The sequence below is a fragment of the Apus apus genome, chromosome 24 (genome assembly GCF_020740795.1).
Source record: "Apus apus isolate bApuApu2 chromosome 24, bApuApu2.pri.cur, whole genome shotgun sequence".
NCBI classification, from domain to species: Eukaryota; Metazoa; Chordata; class Aves; order Apodiformes; family Apodidae; genus Apus; species Apus apus.
Window position 1 is genome coordinate 562,696 of NC_067305.1, and position 18,363 is coordinate 581,058.

Consider the following 18,363-nt stretch of genomic DNA (forward strand, 5'->3'; position numbering starts at 1 on the left):
TTACTACATTGTCAGCCATTGTCAAGACTACAAAGTAAGTCTCACTTCAAGCACCTTCCAGTACTTGAAGGGGCTCCAGAAAAGCTGGGGAGGGGCTTTTCATCAGAGAAGATAGTGATAGGACAAGGGGTAATGGGTTTAAACTGAGAGAGGGGAGGTTTGGGTTAGATATTAGGAAGAAATTCTTCACTACAAGAGTGGTGAGGAACTGGAATGGGTTGCCCAGGGAGGTTGTTGATGCCCCATCCCTGGAGGTTTTTAAGGGCAGGTTGGACAAGGTTTTGTGCAACCTGGTCTAGTGGTTCCCTGCTCATGGCAGGGGGGTTGGAACTTGGTGATGTGTAAGGTCCCTTCCAACCTTAAAAACTCTATGATTCTATGATTTATGATCTTGAATACTCTTCCAAGTGGTCTTCAATGAAATGAAAAGTCCTTATTCCTAGTTACTGATGGAAGAGGTAATCTTTTGAAAGTTTAGTCGAGTTTACAGTGCGTTTAAGTTTAGAAAGTGGGGTAAAAGTGCAGATGAGTTTTTGACATCTTTTTTTAAAAAGTGGCTGCACAAAAAATACAGAAGCAGACCTCTCTACAGTAGAAAGATGTTCCTTCTGTAGATTCTATGTGATACAAGGAAAGCTTGGAAAAGTTTATAGAAGTTGAAATGATTCAAAGCTGTGCTTTGAGAATATTTTTAATAATTAAAAAAAAAAATTCTAGCCAGCATTTTCATGTAAACACAAATGTGTAAATGATTCTTTAATTAATAATTTCATCACAATACAGAATTGGTATCCAAATCTCTTATTTGTAAACAATACATTTAGTGTGCATTCCATAAATTCCATGGATTTTCTCCTGAACTTTCATAAGCATCTTAGTTACCTCTACTGATGTGGGAACTAAGGTGCTGTAGGTAACCATTAAAACACAAGTGACTTACTTTTCTTCCTTGGTGATCTTCAAGTCATGGTTGCCAACAGTTCTCCTTCAGGCAGGTACTGGCAGTGACTTGGATACAGTGACTTGGATACATCTGGAGTGTGAAGCTGGAGATTAGACCCTGTATCCTGCATTGAGTAGGGCTGCCCAGTTCTAGGCTCCCCCGTACAAGGCATGAACAGGAAGAAGGAGCCAAGATCTTCCCTGTGGTGCCTACTGACAGGACAAGAGGGAATGAGCACAAACAGGGATGCGTGACACTCCTTCTGAACATCAGAAAAGTTTTCTACTGTGAGGGTGGTCGTGTTCCCCAGAGAGGGAGTGGAGTCTCCACCTGTGGAGATACTTGAAACCCAGCTGGACACAGCCTTCTGCAGCCGGCTGTAGCTCACCCTGCTTCAACAGCAGAAGTGGGCTGGATGATCTCCAGAGGTACCTTTCAGCATCAGTTCTGTGCTTCTCTGATGCCCCTTCCTCTTGCCACACCACTCCTAGTCAACCTAATTTTTTTCTTTCCCATCCAAGCACTGCTTCAGTTGGAGAGTTTCCACAGGCCTGGTCCTACTTGTTAATTTTACAGCTGTTTTGATCCACACACTTGTTAAATAAAAGTTTCTTGTCACACCCGTAAAAAAGATAGTATCACAAGCCCATTTTACAGGTCCAGGAAACCTATAATCACACCACTGTCTTACCTGTGCAATTACAGGCCAGTGTGCTGAGCTGTATTCTTGTATCTCCTAACCCTCTGCAGTCATTTGTTTAACCATGACATCTTCTCATGCCCAATGAGAACTCTTTCACGTTCAGTTCATCCTGGAGAAGAAAGCTCACCTTAGTGAATGGGAGGTGTGACTCATGTCCCCTGTAGCCCCGTTCCCATGGGAGCACAGTGGTGTTGGCCCCATTCAGAGTAATTGGCACAAAGCCTGAGAACTGGAAAGTGTAAGGCTGAGTCTTAGTTCTCATTCTCTATGTAGATGGCCTTGACTTTGTAGCTTCATGCATCTGGTCAGTGGGTCAAAATGGGTGTATGTAACTAGTATGCAAGTGTGGTTTTAGTGGCTTTAGCTTGGCCTCTGAACCACCTTCACCTGTTGCTTGCAACTGCGTTGGGTGCAAAGTGTTCTCTTTCTCAAGATACTCTTTGTGTTCCTGGTGCCTGCTCAGGGATTTCAGAAATGCTGTTGTATTCATGTCTTTTACCTGTGTCAGAACTCCAGGAAGATATTAAGGGGCAGGAGAAGCCCAGAGGATTTTCTGCAATCCCCAATCAGCAATTGCATCAGCCACCATGCTTGGCTGCTGGTTCCATCTTCTTGGTTTGGAGATTAAACCTAGCAAAGACCCTACTTCCCTGAGCGTGGGTTTTCCTCTGCTTAGCATCTGCTGGCTGAACTGAGAAAAACTGAGACAGCAACATCCTTTTAACCAGCAGTTATTCTGTGGTTTAGGTGGTGGCCGTGGGAAGAGGACATGCAGTAGCTGGGCGAGGCCTGGGACAGCTGAGGAGGTTGTGGGTGCAGCCTTGGAGGAGAAGAAACAGATCAGTTTGGTGAAGCAACTCTTCAGTGAGCCAGTTAGCTCTGGGAAAGGTGGGAAAACAGGGCATTCCATGCTGGAGAGTAGAAAGCTGGGTGCTGCTCAGGGTCTCTGCCACGTTACTGAAGCAGGTGCTGGGGGAGGTAGGTAATGATGTCCTGACAAAAGGGAGGACCTAGAAGTTGGGAACATCTCCTTTTCCTTTGGTGTTTCCAGATTGTGCTTGTGAGTAGATCATATGCCCTGCATTCGGAACTTGGAGCCTTATTTTAAGCACCTGTTTGCCTTAGAGTTTTTCCCTGAACATATCATAGAATCATAGAAAGGTTTGGGTTGGAAGGGACCTTAAAGATCATTCAGATCCAACCCCTGTGCGCAAGCAGGGACACCTCCCACTAGATCAGCTTACTTAGAGCCCCATCCAACCTGGCCTTGAACACTTCCAGGGATGGGGCTTCCACAACCTCCCTGGGCAACCTGTTCCAGCATCTCACCACTCTCACAGTGAAGTATTTCCTCCCAATATCTAATCTAAATCTCCCTCTTCAAGTTTTAAACCATTGGCCCTTGTCCTTTCACTACGTGCCTGTGCAAGAAGTCCTGCCCCAGTGCAAAAAGTCCTGCCCCAAAGCTCTGCCTGCAAGCAGAAGTGTCAGCTTCTTTCTAGTTCTGTAATGTTGGAGACTTCTTTCCATAAAAATCAATTATTGGAGTTTGTGATTCTGAAGGACAGTACATGTGGAATTTTTAGTGAAAAAAAGGGGTTACTGTTGTCTGCAGGGAACAGATAATTGAACTCAGGACCAGAAGAAAGATAGAAGAGGACAAGTGTTTTATTTTGAAGTGTGTCTTTCCGAAATTCATTTTGCATAGAGGCATTCATTGCTGATCAATAATTGGGAACTATTGGAGAACAGATTCCTGTTCCACAGAATTGTTGTGGTTGGAGAAGACCTTTAAGATCACTGAGTCCAACCATCAACCCAGAAAAACCCACCATGCCCAGCAGAACATGTCCTGAAGTGCCACATTTACATGGTATTTTAATACCTCCAGGGATGGTAACTCCACCGCCTCCCTGGGCAGTTCCAGTGCCTGATCACTCTTTGGGTAAATAATTTTTTCCTAATATCAAGTCTGAACCTCCCCAGGCACAACTTGAGGCCATTTCCGCCAGTCTTATCATTACTTACTTGGGAGAAGAGGCCAAATTCCACCTCCCTTCAACCTGCTTTCAGGTAGTTGTAGAGAGCAATGGGGTCTCCCCTCAGCCTCCTCTTCCTCAAACTAAACAATCCCAGTTCCCTCAGATCATTCACCAGCTTGGTAGCTCCTCTGGACACGCTCCAGCAACTCAGTGTTGTTCTTGTCTGCACACAGCACTCCAGGTGTGGCCTCAGCAGTGCCCAGTGCAGGGGCACAATCACCTCCGACTCCTGTGGTCACGCTAGCCCTGCTGCAGGCCAGGATGCTGGTGGCCTTCTTGGCCACCTGGGCACACGCTGGCTCATGTTTAGCCAGATGTCAACCAACACATTTCTCATGGGCGCTTTGCAGCTCCTCTGCCCCAAGCCTGTTGGGGTTGTTGTGACCAAAGTTCAGGACCTGGCATTTGGCCTTGGTGAACCTCCTATACTTGGCCTCAGCCCATCGATCCACCCTGTCCAGGTCTCTCTGCAGAGCCTTCCTGCCCTCCAGAAGATCAACACTCCTGCCCAATTTGGTGTCATCTGCAAACTGACTGAGGATGCCCTCGATCCGCTCATCTAGATCATTGGTAAAGATATCAAACAAGACTGGACCCAAAACTGAGCCCTGGGGGACACCACTGGTGACCGGCTGCCAGCTGGATCCAACCCCATTCCCCACAACTCTCTGGGCTCGGCCAGTCAGCCAGTTTTCTACCCAGCAGAGAGTGCACCTGTCGATGCCATGTGTCATCAGTTTCTCTAGGAGAATGCTGTGAGAGATGGTGTCAAAGGCTTTATTGAAGTCTAGACAGACAACGTTCAAAGCCTTTTTCTCATCCACCAGGCAGGTCACCTAGTCATAGAAGGTAATCAGATTGGTCAAGCAGGACCTACCTTTCCTGAACCCATGCTGGCTGAGCCTGATCCCATGGCTGTCCTTCTCTTGCCATGTGAGCACACTCAAGATAAACCTCTCCACGATTTTCCCCAGTACCAAGGTCAGACTGACAGGCCTGTAGTTCCCCAGATCCTCCTTCCAGCCCTTCTTGTAGATGGGCATCACCTTTGCAAGCGTCCAGTCATCTAGGAGCTCCCCTGTTGACCAGGACTGTTGATAAATGATGGAGCTTCTCCACCAGCTCCCTCAGCACTCTCGGGTGGATCCCATCCAGCCCCAGAGACTTCAGTGTCCAGGTGCCATAGCAGGTCCTTAATTGGTTCCTCCTTGATTATATGGTGTTGTTCTGCTCTGTGTCCTCATCTTTCAGCTCCAGAGACCGGGGGAGCTGGTCTGACTATTAAAGAGGGAGGCTAAGAAGGCAATAAGTATCTCAGCCTTTCCTTCATCCCTGGTTGCTGTGTTCCCCTCCTCATCCAATAAGGGATGGAGATTCTCCCTGGTTCTCTTGTTAATGTATTTGTAAAACTTTTTTGTTATGACAGTGGCAAGGTTGAGGTCTAGCTGGGCTTTTGCCCTTCTGCTTTTTTCTCTGTATGTCCTAACGGGATCCCTGTACTCTTCTTGAATTGCCTCCCCCTTCTTCCAAAGGTAAACTCTCCTGTTTTTCCCTGAGTCCCTGCAAGAGTTACCTGTTCAGCCAGGCTGCACGTCTTCCCTGCCATTTTGTCTTACCACTCATGGGGACAACCTGCTCCTGCACCTGTAAGATTTACTTCCTGAAGAGCATTCAGCCTTCCTGAACCCCTTTGTCCTTCAGAACTGCCTCCCCAGGGACTCTCTCAGTTAATGTCTTGAGCCAGACAAAGTCTGCCCTCTGGAAGCCCGTGGTGGAGGTTTTGCTGAACCCTCTCCTTACTTAACTAAGAATCAAGAACTTTGCTATTTCGTGGTTGCTCAGACCACCACATCTCACAGGTCCTGTAGGCAGGGTTTTTGTGTGAAGGCGTGAGACACGTTGTAGTATTTAATTGAAAACTGAACTGATGACTCAGTTTGGACAGTAGCACTGTAGTGACTTGAGATCTTGTGTCAAACCAACAGTCAGTTTAACAGATGTGAAGTGTTCCCCTGTAAGCAAAAGAAGGTAGGGACTATTCCAGTAGCACAGGGATGTAGCTTTCTGCCGAAGGTCATAGGCTGGGCTTGCAGGTCTTTTCCAGCCTTGGTGATTCTGTGAAAGGAAGCGTGAGGCTGAGATTGTGCAGTTTAGAAGTTCTGGTTGCTGCTGTCACTGATTCTGCATTTCTTAGTACTAGAAGGTATCTGTGGAGTGGGAGCCTTCTACATTCAAAAATATTTGTGGTTAAAAAAAACACCCTAAGCCCCCCTAAAATGAAATAATTTCTTGTGTCTCACACTAACTCTGAAAGCCCCTGCAAAAGGAGTGTGACCCACTCTTGAAAGATGAGGGAGTATCAATATGTACTTAATCCAATTAATTTCAACTTCAGCGGGTTTCACACAGGACAGTTTGTTCTTTGATGATTATTGAATAAAATGCCTTAGAGTGAACTTTCCCATGTAAACTGTGAAGTGAGGTAGAATCACAGAATGGTTTGAGTTGGAAGGAACCTTAAAAATCATCTAGATCCACACTCCCTGCATGGGCAGGGACACCACCCACTAGATGAAGCTGCTCAGAGCCCCATCCAACCTGCCCTTCAACACTTCCAGGGATGGAGCAGCCACAGCTTCTCTGGGCAACCTTGGCCAGGGTCTCATCACCCTCACACTAAAGAATTTCCTCCTGATCTCTAACCTAAATCTCTCCTCTTTCGGTTTAAAACCATTCCCCCTTGTCCTTTCACTACAAGCCCTGGTAAAAAGCCCCTCCCCAACTTTTCTGGAGCCCTTTCAGGCACTGGAAGGTCATTATAAGGTCCCCCCAGAGTCTTCTCTTCTCTAGGCTGAACAAGCCCAACTCACTCAGCCTGTCCTCATCAGAGAGCTGCTCCAGCCCTTGGATCATTTTTTGTGGCCGTTCTCTGGACACGCTCCAACAAGTCCACATCTTTCTTGTGCTGGGGGCTCCAGAGATGGGCACAGCACTCCAGGTGGGGTCTCACCAGGGCAGAGTAGAGGGGCAGAATCACCTCTCTCCATCTGTGGGCCACACTCCTTTTGATGCCCAGGATTGGCTTGGCCTTCTGGGCTGCAGTTGCACATTGGTGGCTCATTTGCAGCTTTTGGTCTGCTAGTACCCCCAGGTCTTTTTCCACATTGCAGCTCTCAAGTGTGTCCTCCCCCAGTCTGTGTTCATATCTCTGGTTGCCTTGGCCCAGGTGCAGGACCCTGCACCTGGCCTTGTTGAACCTCATACGGTAAGCTCACTGATGGAGTAGGCAGAGTCATCTCACTGACTGTACCTTTCCTTACCTACCTGTGGAGATTGGTACAGGTTAGTTCTCAGACTTTCTCCTTCTGTCTTCCAGACAGCTGATAAACTGCCATGAGGAGAGCATCTCTGCAGCTGAGGTGATGAATCTGTGATGTTGAAATCAGCACAAGCAACAGCACCTTAGGGTTGTGCTTGGAACAAGATCTAACTGAGTCAGAGCATAGATCCAACATGTACAAATGTCCCTTGGCAGAATTTCAAGCCTTGATTTCACAATGGTTGTAAAAAGTAGGATTGGTTCCATAATTCATGTTTAATCTCAAAACTTCAGCAACAAAGTAGTTGTAACCTTGGTTAATTATGTGCTGTCTTCATCATCTGCAACTGGCTTGTTTTTATTATAGTAAGATCTTCTTATGCCATGACCAGAACAAACCAGCAAGAAAGAGGAAACAGGGATCAGACAAAACTGAGAAATAAATCAGGATACTTTAAGCAATTTTTCAAGACAAACCCTCTGACAAGCTGCTCTGACACCTGTAGAAACATATTGGTAGAAACATGGTAGAAAAATATTCTGTGATTTGCTTTCCTTTTAATGTGTCTGGAAAACTTTAGACCTTTCAGTTCTCTGTGTGGACTGACAAGCTGCAATAAGATTCTTCTTCAACAACAGAACGTCTTCCTCTGCAGAGGAGCTTATATCAAATTACTTACCTTTAACAAAAAAAGATCAGGCTCACTTCAAGGAACTTACTTATAAAACCAAGACCCAGTGCAGAGTTTAAGGTAAATGTTTTCTCAATTTCAGTGTTACAGGGTATGTCTGGATCAAACCAGGACACAGATACCATTGAAATACTGTGTCATTGTATAGCACAAGACCTGCTGCTCTGATATCACTGGTAATCCCTTTGATATGAAGCAAATAATAAGATTGAATTGAAACATTTAAGAGCAACCAGAGCTAAGCTGCAGGATTCCCAGGGCTGGCTCTGTTTCTGTCACTCTGCGGTCTGTGGGTGCAGCAGTGCCAGGGTGCTGCTGCGTTTCACTGAAACTAATCAACACATAGATTTTGTGATAACTGTGTGTGTGGTGGGAAAGCAGCTAGCAAGCACACTCAGCTCTGGTCCTTCTCTCAGGGTAGAAAAATATCTTTTTCACTGGTCTTGGGAAATCTTTGGAATCAGTGGCTGCAGAAACAGTCAAAGGAATTTCACAGAGAATAACAGATATCCACGCCAGTGGACGGTCTGTGCAAAAGAAAGGTGGAAATCTGCTGGTACATGAGTGAGCAAAATGGGAAACAATCCTGTGTTTCAAATAATCATAGAATGATAGAGGTTGGAAGACACCTTTGAAGATCATCAAGTCCAACGCCCCTGCCAGAGCAGGACCAAAACTAGGGCAGGTCACTCAGAAATGCATCCAGACAGGTCTGTAAAGTCTCCAGAGGAGACTCCACAACCTCTCTGGGCAGCCTGTCCCAGGGCTCTGTCACCCTCACAGTGAATAAGTTCTTCCTCATGTTGAGGTGGAACTTCCTGGGCTCTAGTTTGAATCCATTGCCCCTTGTCCTGTCACAGGGCACAAGTGACAAGAGGTTGTCCCTGCCTTCTTGACCCCCAGCCCTCACGTATTTATAGACATTCACTAGATCCCTCCTCAGTCTTCTCTCTAGACTGAACAGCCCCAGGTCTCTCAGCCTTTCCTCATCAGGCAGGTGTTCCAGTCCCTTCATCATCCTCATAGCCTCCCTTGGACTCTTTCCAGTAGATCCCTGTCCCTCTGGAACTGGGGAGCCCAGAACTGGGCACAACACTCCAAGTGAGATCTCACCAGGGCTGAGTATAGGTGGAGGAGAACCTCCCTCTGCCTGCTGGACACACTCCTCGTGATGCACCCCAAGATACCATTGGCCTTCTTGGCCACAAAGACACATTGTTGTCCCATGGAGAACTTGTTGTCTACCAGGACTCCAAGGTCTTTCTCCACGGGGCTGCTCTCCAGCAGATCACCTCCTGGCCTGTACTGGTGCATTTTGTTGTTCCTTCCCAGGTGCAGGACTCTGCATTCTACATTATTTTCAAGTAAAACCCATACAGTGAAGTAGCTTCCCAGCTTTTTTTTGCTCAAAGTAAAAAATGAAAAAGAAAACTTGTTCCATGTCTGAATCATTAGGGATAACTTCTCAGAGTTGCTGCCTGAACAGAATGAGGACTGACCAGGCAGAGCAGGAGCATGGTATTCATCATCTTGTAACCACCCCCAACACTGGTTTGCACTGTTCAGGGAAGCGTTTAGCATCTTAAGCAAAACACTTGTCCTCCAAAATGCAGAGATAAGGTTTTCCTGAATAGTTGTGCCTGTTCAGTGTTCTGCAGGAGTGCTGAAAATGCTTCTAGGCAGATATTCTGCTCTTCTTTCTAATGAGACTGTATATGCAGTGTGTAAAAGGTAGGGACTAATAAGGAGCAACTAATCTTCCAGAAATTCAAGAAGAATGCCGTTAATATGGGCCTTTTTTTAAAAACCTTGGTTTTCCAAGTTTCCTGTTTGGGCAGGACCTCACTTCACACCATTGATGAGTCTGTTTCCTGTTGTTGAGGAAGAGAAGAGTGTAGTGGAGGAGTTGAATTGTTGAGCACAGCAATTCTATGCCCAGTTTCGTTACCTCTTGGTAACTTTTCTCTGCTTATGCAGGTTCTTTTCTTTGCATTGTCTCACTGTGAGAGACTGAAGATGCACGGCTGGGATGAGTGTCCATTCCTTGTGACTAGTTTTCTAGTCTCTATGTCCTTATTTTACAATCTATGTTTGACTTGCATTAGGAAGAATGGGAGCTAGTCCGGTAAAGACAAAGTGGACTTCTGTTTCAGCAGGACATTTCTTCTGTGTTAATACCACCCATTTGGTACAGCCTCCCTCTTGATCTCAAGCCAGATCCCTAGTTCAAGTAGATGCCATGGATGTTCCATGTTCTAGATTGAGCACTGAACAACATTTAGGTCTTACCATCAATGTGGTACTTGGCATAAACTGCAGGCAAGCCAAAGACCAGTGGTATCATAACTGTCCCTGAAAGCCGGGGCTTCATGCCATAGTCCTAGACTCCACAAGTACAGTGAGAAGGAGTCAGAAGTTGACAATGCAGGATGTAGCATTTCCAACCTCATATCATTTGGGATATTACAGCACAGGACCCAGCACAGCAGAATACAAATCCTGCTGTTTCTGCTGTTAAGTTTGGGTTTTTTTCTTCTTAGTTTCTTTACCCGCTTTATCTTAGCTACTTGACATATTTGTGCTTGTGGGAGGCAGCTCTTATGCACTACATCGTGTTTTAAAAGTGCTGCCATACCAGAAATGACTGTTCTATATTTTGGCTGACCCTTTATCTTTTGCTTACCAGAGCCATAGCCCTGCCCCTCTGTACCAAACTGGGTGTGAGAGACAAGCAGAGACCAAAAGCTCAGCCCAACCCCATACTGGAAACATTCTACAGTACACGTTGCAAGAACCCTGAGCAGGTGGGTCCTTTCTTCCTTTGCTTTCCTCTAGATTTAGCCCTTGTGTGTTTAGTCAAATAAAATCACATTTGGAATGCTGAATTTCAAGAATGGTGCTCATATCAGGAAGCTCAAGAAAGCAGCAGGAACCACGGGCCACCAGACACCAGCCAGCTGCAGGGGTCATTGTGAAATGACCTATCATCAGCTATCAGTTCTGCTTCTGAACATATAGGAGGAGCAGCTTTCTACAGGCAGCATTCCAAACATTTGAATCCCAAACTTCTATGGGCAAGAAAGTGTTAGGAAATGATGATAACTGTTGCCTCTTGTATTTACTTTATGCATGGCACAAACTGAAACACAGGAAACATCTGAACTGTCTGAACATCAGGAAACACTTTATTACTGTGAGGGTGACCAGGCACTGGAACAGGTTGTCCAGAGAGGTTGTGGAGTCTGTACCCTTGGGGATACACAAAAGCCATCTGGACATGATCCTCGACAACGAGCTCTGTTTGAGCAAGGGGTTGGACCGGATGACCTTCAGAGGTCCTTTCCAACCCCAGACATTCAGGGATTCTGTGATGGCTTCTTTTCATATATCAGCAAATCCCTGTCACATCAGCTGCCTTGACTTCCATGCAGCTCAGCAGGTCTGGATTTCTTGATGCTCCTAGTTCTGGGGTGGGTAATTCTTTTTCCCATGAGTTTCTCATGAGCAATCCATGAGTTTGAGTCATCACCGAGATTGTAAGGAGCACTAGAGAACTGCAGACACAAATGGTGGGTAGATTTCCAGTGAAAGATAAAAAGAGTGACCTTGAAGAACTGGGTAAAATAATCCAGAGTTATCATGACTGCTGCTGAGGGAAAAAGCACTGGCAGGATTTTGAGTTGTCAGGCAGGTTTAAATTTGTCAGTGGAGTCCCTGGATGTGACCCCTGTGGTAGGGAAAGGATTTAGATTTTCTTTCAGCTCTTTTTTTGCAGGCTTCCTGGGCCTTGAAGCAACAGCTATGAACCCTTGCCAAGGATGAATGAGCAGGGGGCTGGGGTTCCACTCCCAGGGGGTATTCCTGGCACAGGCACCTTGCTGCCTTGACAAGGCTGGAGCAGCATGGTTTGTGGTGCAGTGAGGCATGTGGAGCCCCAGATCATTTAGTACGAGGTTAAAAGTAAAAGAATAGAGGCTAAAAGAAAAATGAAGGCGTTCATCTGGGTTGCACAGCCAGCCTTTCTCCCTGGCAGTGGGAAGGAGTGTTCTTCGGAAAACCTGCCAGAGAAGGTCCCTGCCCTTCCTCTTGCCTGTCCATCTGTGAAATCTGCACATTTTTCAGTAAAACTGCTCCTGTCACAGAGATCTAACTCAAGCCCTAGCTTTGCAAGCAGGTTTTCCCCACAGCTTTGCCTGCAGCCACCAAAAGTGCACCAAAGCTGGCACTTTTATCCCAGAGAACCTGATCCAGGAGTGTATCCTCACCACGAGCCTCCTGACAGCAGTGGGCTGCTGCCTCCCCCTGCATCACCAGCTACACCTCAGCCAGTCTTCTAGCTTCCTCCCTCCACCATGAGCTCTCAAAGACCAAGTTTTTACTTGTCCAATACAAGATGATCTTTTGGCTGTTTTCAGCAGCCTTCTCCTTGGGAAGAATTCCACATGATGGAGCAGTTGGGAAATATAAATTAATGTTTTCATTTGTCTCCACCACAAGAACAGAAGTCACTAAGTAAGAGTGGAAAGAGGCACATACGAAGCTTGGTAATGGACATACTTTTGTTCAACATTCTTGGACTGTGTAAGTCACTCACACATGACACCATTAAGGTAAATGCATTCCCTGAAAAACTATTGCTTTACTTAAAAAATATCCATAGTGACACTTTCAGAAGGAATATAAACCATGACAAGCTCTTAAGAGCCTACGGACAAGAAGGAAGGTAATAGCAGGCTTTTTGTGGGTAATCTATAGAAAAATTATCCCTAATAGGTTTCCTAAGACAGGAAAATATCCAGTAGGAAAATGGCGTTGCTTGTGTGCCTGACACAGGTTACTGGCTGGTACTGCCTTGGAATGCTGAAAGGCATGAGGAAATGTGGTGCAGAACTTTACAAACTACTTAAACTGCAGTAAATCCTTCTTCAAGTGACAGATTTAAGGGACTCAGTCCCTGAAGACAGGGTGAGGAAGTGATTTGACAACAAACTCCTGTGAGCATAAGACACCAGAATTTGAAAGTTGAAACTGGAGAAGTTCACATTAAAATCATAGAATCATACAATGGTTTGGGTTGGAAGGGACCTTAAAGATTATTGAGTTCCAACCCCCCTGCCTGGGCAGGGACACCTCCCACCAGCCCAGGCTGCTCCAAGCCCCATCCAACCTGCCCTTCAACACTGCCAGGGATGGGGCAGCCACAGCTTCCCTGGGCACCCTGGGCCAGGCTCTCCCCACCCTCACAGGAAAGAACTTTTTCCAAATGTCCAACCTGAATCTCCCCTCTTTAAGCTTCCAATCATTGCCCCTTGTGCTCTCACTACACAGCTGTGTAAAAAGCTCTACCCCAGCTTTCTTGTAGGCCCCTTCAGATATTGGAAAGTTGCTATAAGGTCACCGTGGAGCCTCCTCTTCTCTAGGCTGGACAACCCCAACTTCCTCAGCCTGTCTTCCTAGGGGAGCTGCTCCAAGTTTCAACAATGTAGCATTAATAACCAGTTGCTTATGGGGGGAATGGAAAGATTTGCTGCCCTGGTCCTTACACCACAGACAGCTTTCTGAAAGATGCCTTAGCCCAAACAGATCTGGGCTTGCCAGGAGCCTCCATCTGGGCTCTCTGGTGGGTCAGCCCTTTCTGACCTTCAGACCTGGATCTGAACCTGCTGCCCCACCTGTTTTCCAGGATGAGCTGATCAGTTTGGCCAAACAGTGCAACCAGCCAGTGAGGAAGACAGAGAAGTGGTTCCGGCGCCGGAGGAACACAGACCGACCCAGCCTGTCCAAGAAGTTCTGCGAGGCCTGGTGAGTGGGAGCACGAGCCGTGAGCAGCAGGTGCCTTTCAGCAGAGCTGAGCTCCACACGCGGCTCCGGGCCGCCCTGCCCTCTTCAGAGAGCATCCCAGCTCCATGCCTTCCCCCTGCCCTCCACTCTGGGTCTTCCCTGCCCCATCTGGTTCTTCTGCAACTCTCTGCTGCTTCTCTGTTACAGAAATTTTATTTGCTTTTCTCCTTAATTTTCACTCCTAAGTCGCCTTTTACTCCCATCTTACCTTTATTCCTCATAGGGCTTCTGTTTCTGACTTTGTAAGACTGGCATTCTTTGAAACACAATGTACCTGAAAAACTCCCATCTTGTTGCATCTTGTTGCTTCTTGCTGTTTTGCTGCTGTTTCAGTGCCTCCAAAATAGTCAGCCTTTCTGTTGCCTTTCCCATGAGCTCCCTTTGCCTCACTGCAAGCTAATTCCTTCTGCTGCCTCTTTTCTGCGGCTGTCCTGCATGCTGTTGCTGCCAGAACTCACAGGCAGTGGGTGGATTGTATTCTTCTGTCAGTTGTCTTCAGAATCCTGAAAGTCAAAAAACAGCACCCTCCTGTCATGGCAGAAAAAAGGGTCTATTTGAAAGTTTGTGTTTTCCAAAGAGCAAAACTCTTCTTAGAAATAGGTGTGTCAAAATCCTTCTTATTGTGTGGAGGCACAAAATAAATCTCATATCAGCCAGTTGTGTGAATGTTACTCCTGGCCAGGCCTTCCTCAGACAAGGGTGATTGTCCTGGGCTTAGTTGAAATGCCTGATTTGTGAGTGGCTGCTGTGGTTTTTGTCTAAGGAAATAGGTTCTCCCAGGAAAGCAACAGAGATTAACAAAATCATTAAACTTGCAGTGCTGTTCATATATCTAATAGTGTCTCTTCATAGGATTGGTATCATCAACATTTAGCTAATCATCCATCTAGTACTCAACTTCTAATTCAAAACCTCTGCCTAAAGCTCCCAAATTGAAAAAGAAAAAAAGAAAAAAAAAGGATGTGTATTATTTATTTATAATATTCCAGAAAGTTGCAGTTAGAAATATTTACAAAATCTGTGGTCAAGGAGTTGTAAAGCAACCATGCTTAGATGAAATCTGCGTTCTCCCTGCACTAAGCTGACTTGTAGTAACTAATAAGCAGTAAATTATTTTCTGACTCAACTCACTTAGGCTGTTGTCCTTCCACCTGTCCTCTATCACCATGTGCACTCTGCAGAAGGAGTGTTTTTCTGATGTGATGTAGTAGCTTTGAACAGTTCATGTTTGTCTTGGAGCTCCTGGGGGTTTCACTGACAGGTAGAATCTCTCTCTCTCAAAATAGAATTACTTCTGGTTTGTTATGGAGATTTTTTGAAATTAGGGCACTGCTTTAAATGGTTTGACTCCTTTGGAGATTTCCTGTGTTTAGTATATTAACAACTTGTTTATTCTGTTGGGGTGAAATTCCTCTCGTTCCTTGCTACATGTGTGTGTGTTCAGTGTGACCTGTGTCTGTCCACTGACCCTGGCAAGCAGTTCACGTGTAATTCAGGTGGGGTCTGATGTGGGTAAATCATAACCAGCTCCTGGCTAAGACTGCACAGGACAGTACTTGACACGGTAATTAATTCAGCCTGCCTTTTCTCCAGAAGCCTAGGAGAGAGATTGGCACTGTTTGACTTTTACAAATGCATCTGCTAGAGCTGAGAAGGTTTGGTATGATTATCTGAGTGGTTCTGGTCACAGGGCTCATATTTTCTGCCATCTCTAAAGCAGAAGTGTTGCTTTTTATGAAGTCTGTTCAATGTGTTCATAACATGCAAAGCACCGCTCCTGTGATTATCAGAGCAGACCTTGAACATATGAATAGATGTCCTTGCCTCAATGGTGTCATTCTTTCAATGAGTGTGATTAGTGCACAGAATTGCAGTTTTGTGTTTAATTCATGGGATTCTAACATACTTTGTTTTGTTTGTTTGTAGCTGGAGGTTTACATTTTACATCATTTCTTTCCTCACCGGCCTTGCTGAGCTGTATGATGTGAGTACACAAGTAGTGCCACCTGCTGCCCTACCCAGCCAGTGCCTGCGAGAATGGCAGGTTTAGTCGACTAACTTGTCCTTTCAGACCTTCTTGTAGAGGTTTTCCCACTGGATCAGTGTGTATCCTCTGCACAGCATAGCTGTGAGACCACCAGCATATTGGGCCATGCTTATTCTTAAAGCTCCAGCTCAAAAACAGGTTTTCTCTTCTTTTTGCAAAGCAGAAGACAATTGTGATTGTAAAAATACATTTCTGTGGGATAGAAATGAAACACCTGAGATGGAAGCTGCAGGGTCTGTTTTTGTTGTATCCAACACCCCATTAAGATAAAAACCTCAGGCTTCTTTTGGAGCATGGAAAGCAATTTAATAATGTTATTTATTAATTTTATTTTCTTTACCCAAGATTTGATTGGTTCGGGCTCATGGTTCTGCCTTTTCTCTGGTTTGATAAATAATTATTTGATAAATAATCTCCTGATATAAATTGAACTGCCTCAACAGGCAGATGTAATAGAAGCCGTTCATAGTCACTAAGCTGTGACGAGGGGCCTGAGTCACTCTCTGGCTGGGCTTGAAAGGTTCCCCTGATGCTTTTGTTGAATCCAGTTCCCTAGGTGAGCTCTGCAAAAGTCTGCACTGGCACCTTCTGTCCTGGTTTGGGCTCAACACGACAACAAAGAACCAGCCCCGTGGCCGCTCACTCATCCCCCCTCACACACACCCTGGGATGGGGAGGACAAACCCAACTAGAAGCTCCTGGGTCAAGACAAAGGACAAGGAGGGTTCTTCACCAATTGAGGTCCCGGGCAAAACAGACTCAATTTGGGGCACACTAGTAATTTAATGTCACACTAATCAATGCCCACAGGACACAGACACACCCAGAGCAGGGCTCACACACCTCACCCCACCCCTCCCTTCTACCCGGGCCCAAATCCCTTTGTTCCCGGTTTCTCTCCCTCCTTCCCCCCAGCACAGGGGGATGGGGTTTAGAGTCACTTCACAGGCTGGTGGGTCCTGCTGCTCCTTCCTCCTCAGGAAGAAGGATTCCTCACAGTCCTGCCCTGCTTCCCGGAGTCATGGGCTGTTCAGGAACAGGCACCTCCCCTGGCCCGGGGGCTTCCACAGCTGCATCATCCGAGTTCACTGGCAGCAAATCTGAGTCCACTGGCCAAGTTAAACCCTCCTGGCGCCTTCAGGGATTGTTCCACCACGTTCCTCTCACCATGGGTTGCAGGGAAGCTTCTGCTAGAGCACCTACTTCCCCTTCCTCCTCACCAAGCACTGCTCTGCCTCTCCAGCTCTGCTCTTCTCTTCCAGCTGCTGACTCTGCTGAGCTCTTATCTCAGTTCTTTCGTATGCTAATGGCAGAGGTGCATCTATTGTCCTTCTAATGGATTTTGGATGGTTTTTGAGCAGGGAGAGCTTCTCAGCTTTTTACAGAGCCACCCCTGGGGCCCTTCCCACACTACCAAAAAAGCCACCAAACCAGCACATTAAGTAATGGAAAATCTGCAGATCCCAAGACACCATGTGCAAACTATGGTTGTAACTGCTCTGTATTGTAACAAGTGAAGAACTTTGAGCTTTTATTCTCACTTAACAGCCGGCAGAATGTACTTTGGATTACAGGATGAGCTGGCAGAGAAGTGAAGACAGTCCCAACTGTAGTTTTGTGGATCTTTACATACAAATACAAGGCTATTCATTGAAGCCAGCTATGAAAGTTTGGTTTGGATGAGCCGCTTAGCATGGGTACAAGAGCCCTGTAGCAACAGAAGCGGCAAAATCCTGATCTGATGTTATCTGACCATTCTAGGAATGTGTCCCAGGTTAACACTGGACTGGCAATTAAACAAATTCCAATAAAGCTCTCTATGCCCTCCCACCTAGGCAGGGGAAGGGATACGGATAAAGATAAGGAGGGAGGCTTCCAGATTGAAAACTAAACTCGACAGCTTTAATGAAATACTAGTGATAAAAGAAAATGCATACAAATATATACAAATATGTTCAGGAATGCGCAAAACCCCCACCACCTCTCCTCACCCCCAGCAACTCTCACAGCACTTTCCTGAGCCATGAGCAGTCCTGAAAAAGTTCAGACAGGAGCTGAGAGCAGAGATAGGAGGGCCAGGACCACACAGGCCTAGGGATCAAAGGAGGTAGATGGATGGGGTCCTTCTTGGACACCAGCTACGGACAAAAGAGAGCTTGACTTCTATGATCCCTCCATTTATAATAAGTATGACAGATATGGGACGGAATACTCCCATTTGGCCAATTTTGGTCACCTGTCTAGTCTGCTCCTCCCTGCTGGAGGGTTGTAGATGTGACCCTTCTGCTCCCTTAGTGTCCAAAGCAGCAGATTTGACAAGCAGAGCAAAGAGGCCTTAATCTCTCAGCAGTAACTATAAATATTGAGTATTATCAGCCTACTGGCTGGAAAACTTGCTGTTAATTTCAGCGACTGTGCTGCTGAAAAGAAGTTCCACCAGAAGTAAAAATCAGTAGAAAGAAAATTGTCTTCATCCTGGCCCAAACCAGGACAGAATGAAAGATCATCTTGACTTTTCATTAAAGTCTTTATTCAGTACACATCTTCCAGTTTTCACACAAAAACCAGATCCTCAATTGTACTAAAATGAGTACATTAAAAGAAGATCAAAGAATTAATGTGACAAGACTTATTTGCTTGTGACATTTCATTATTTTTGCATGTTTACTTTGTAATCTGAGTAGTATTTTGCAATGCAGTTGGTTTTGTGACATGCCCTTCTTTCCATAGAAAAAAGCAAATGTTTAAATTCTATATTAGTAGCTTTAGACTGGAG

At 45.9% G+C, this 18,363-nt stretch overlaps 1 protein-coding gene across 1 annotated transcript in view; it reads left to right on the forward strand.

Moving 5' to 3' along the window:
* Positions 1 to 18,363, forward strand: part of LOC127394125 (ceramide synthase 4-like) — a 51,907-nt gene that overhangs the window by 21,447 nt on the left and 12,097 nt on the right. The window contains exons 4-6 of the mRNA XM_051639904.1: positions 10,386 to 10,503; positions 13,383 to 13,501; positions 15,467 to 15,524. Of these exons, the coding sequence (XP_051495864.1) occupies positions 10,386 to 10,503; positions 13,383 to 13,501; positions 15,467 to 15,524 (295 nt within the window). The remainder of the gene's footprint in view (positions 1 to 10,385; positions 10,504 to 13,382; positions 13,502 to 15,466; positions 15,525 to 18,363) is intronic.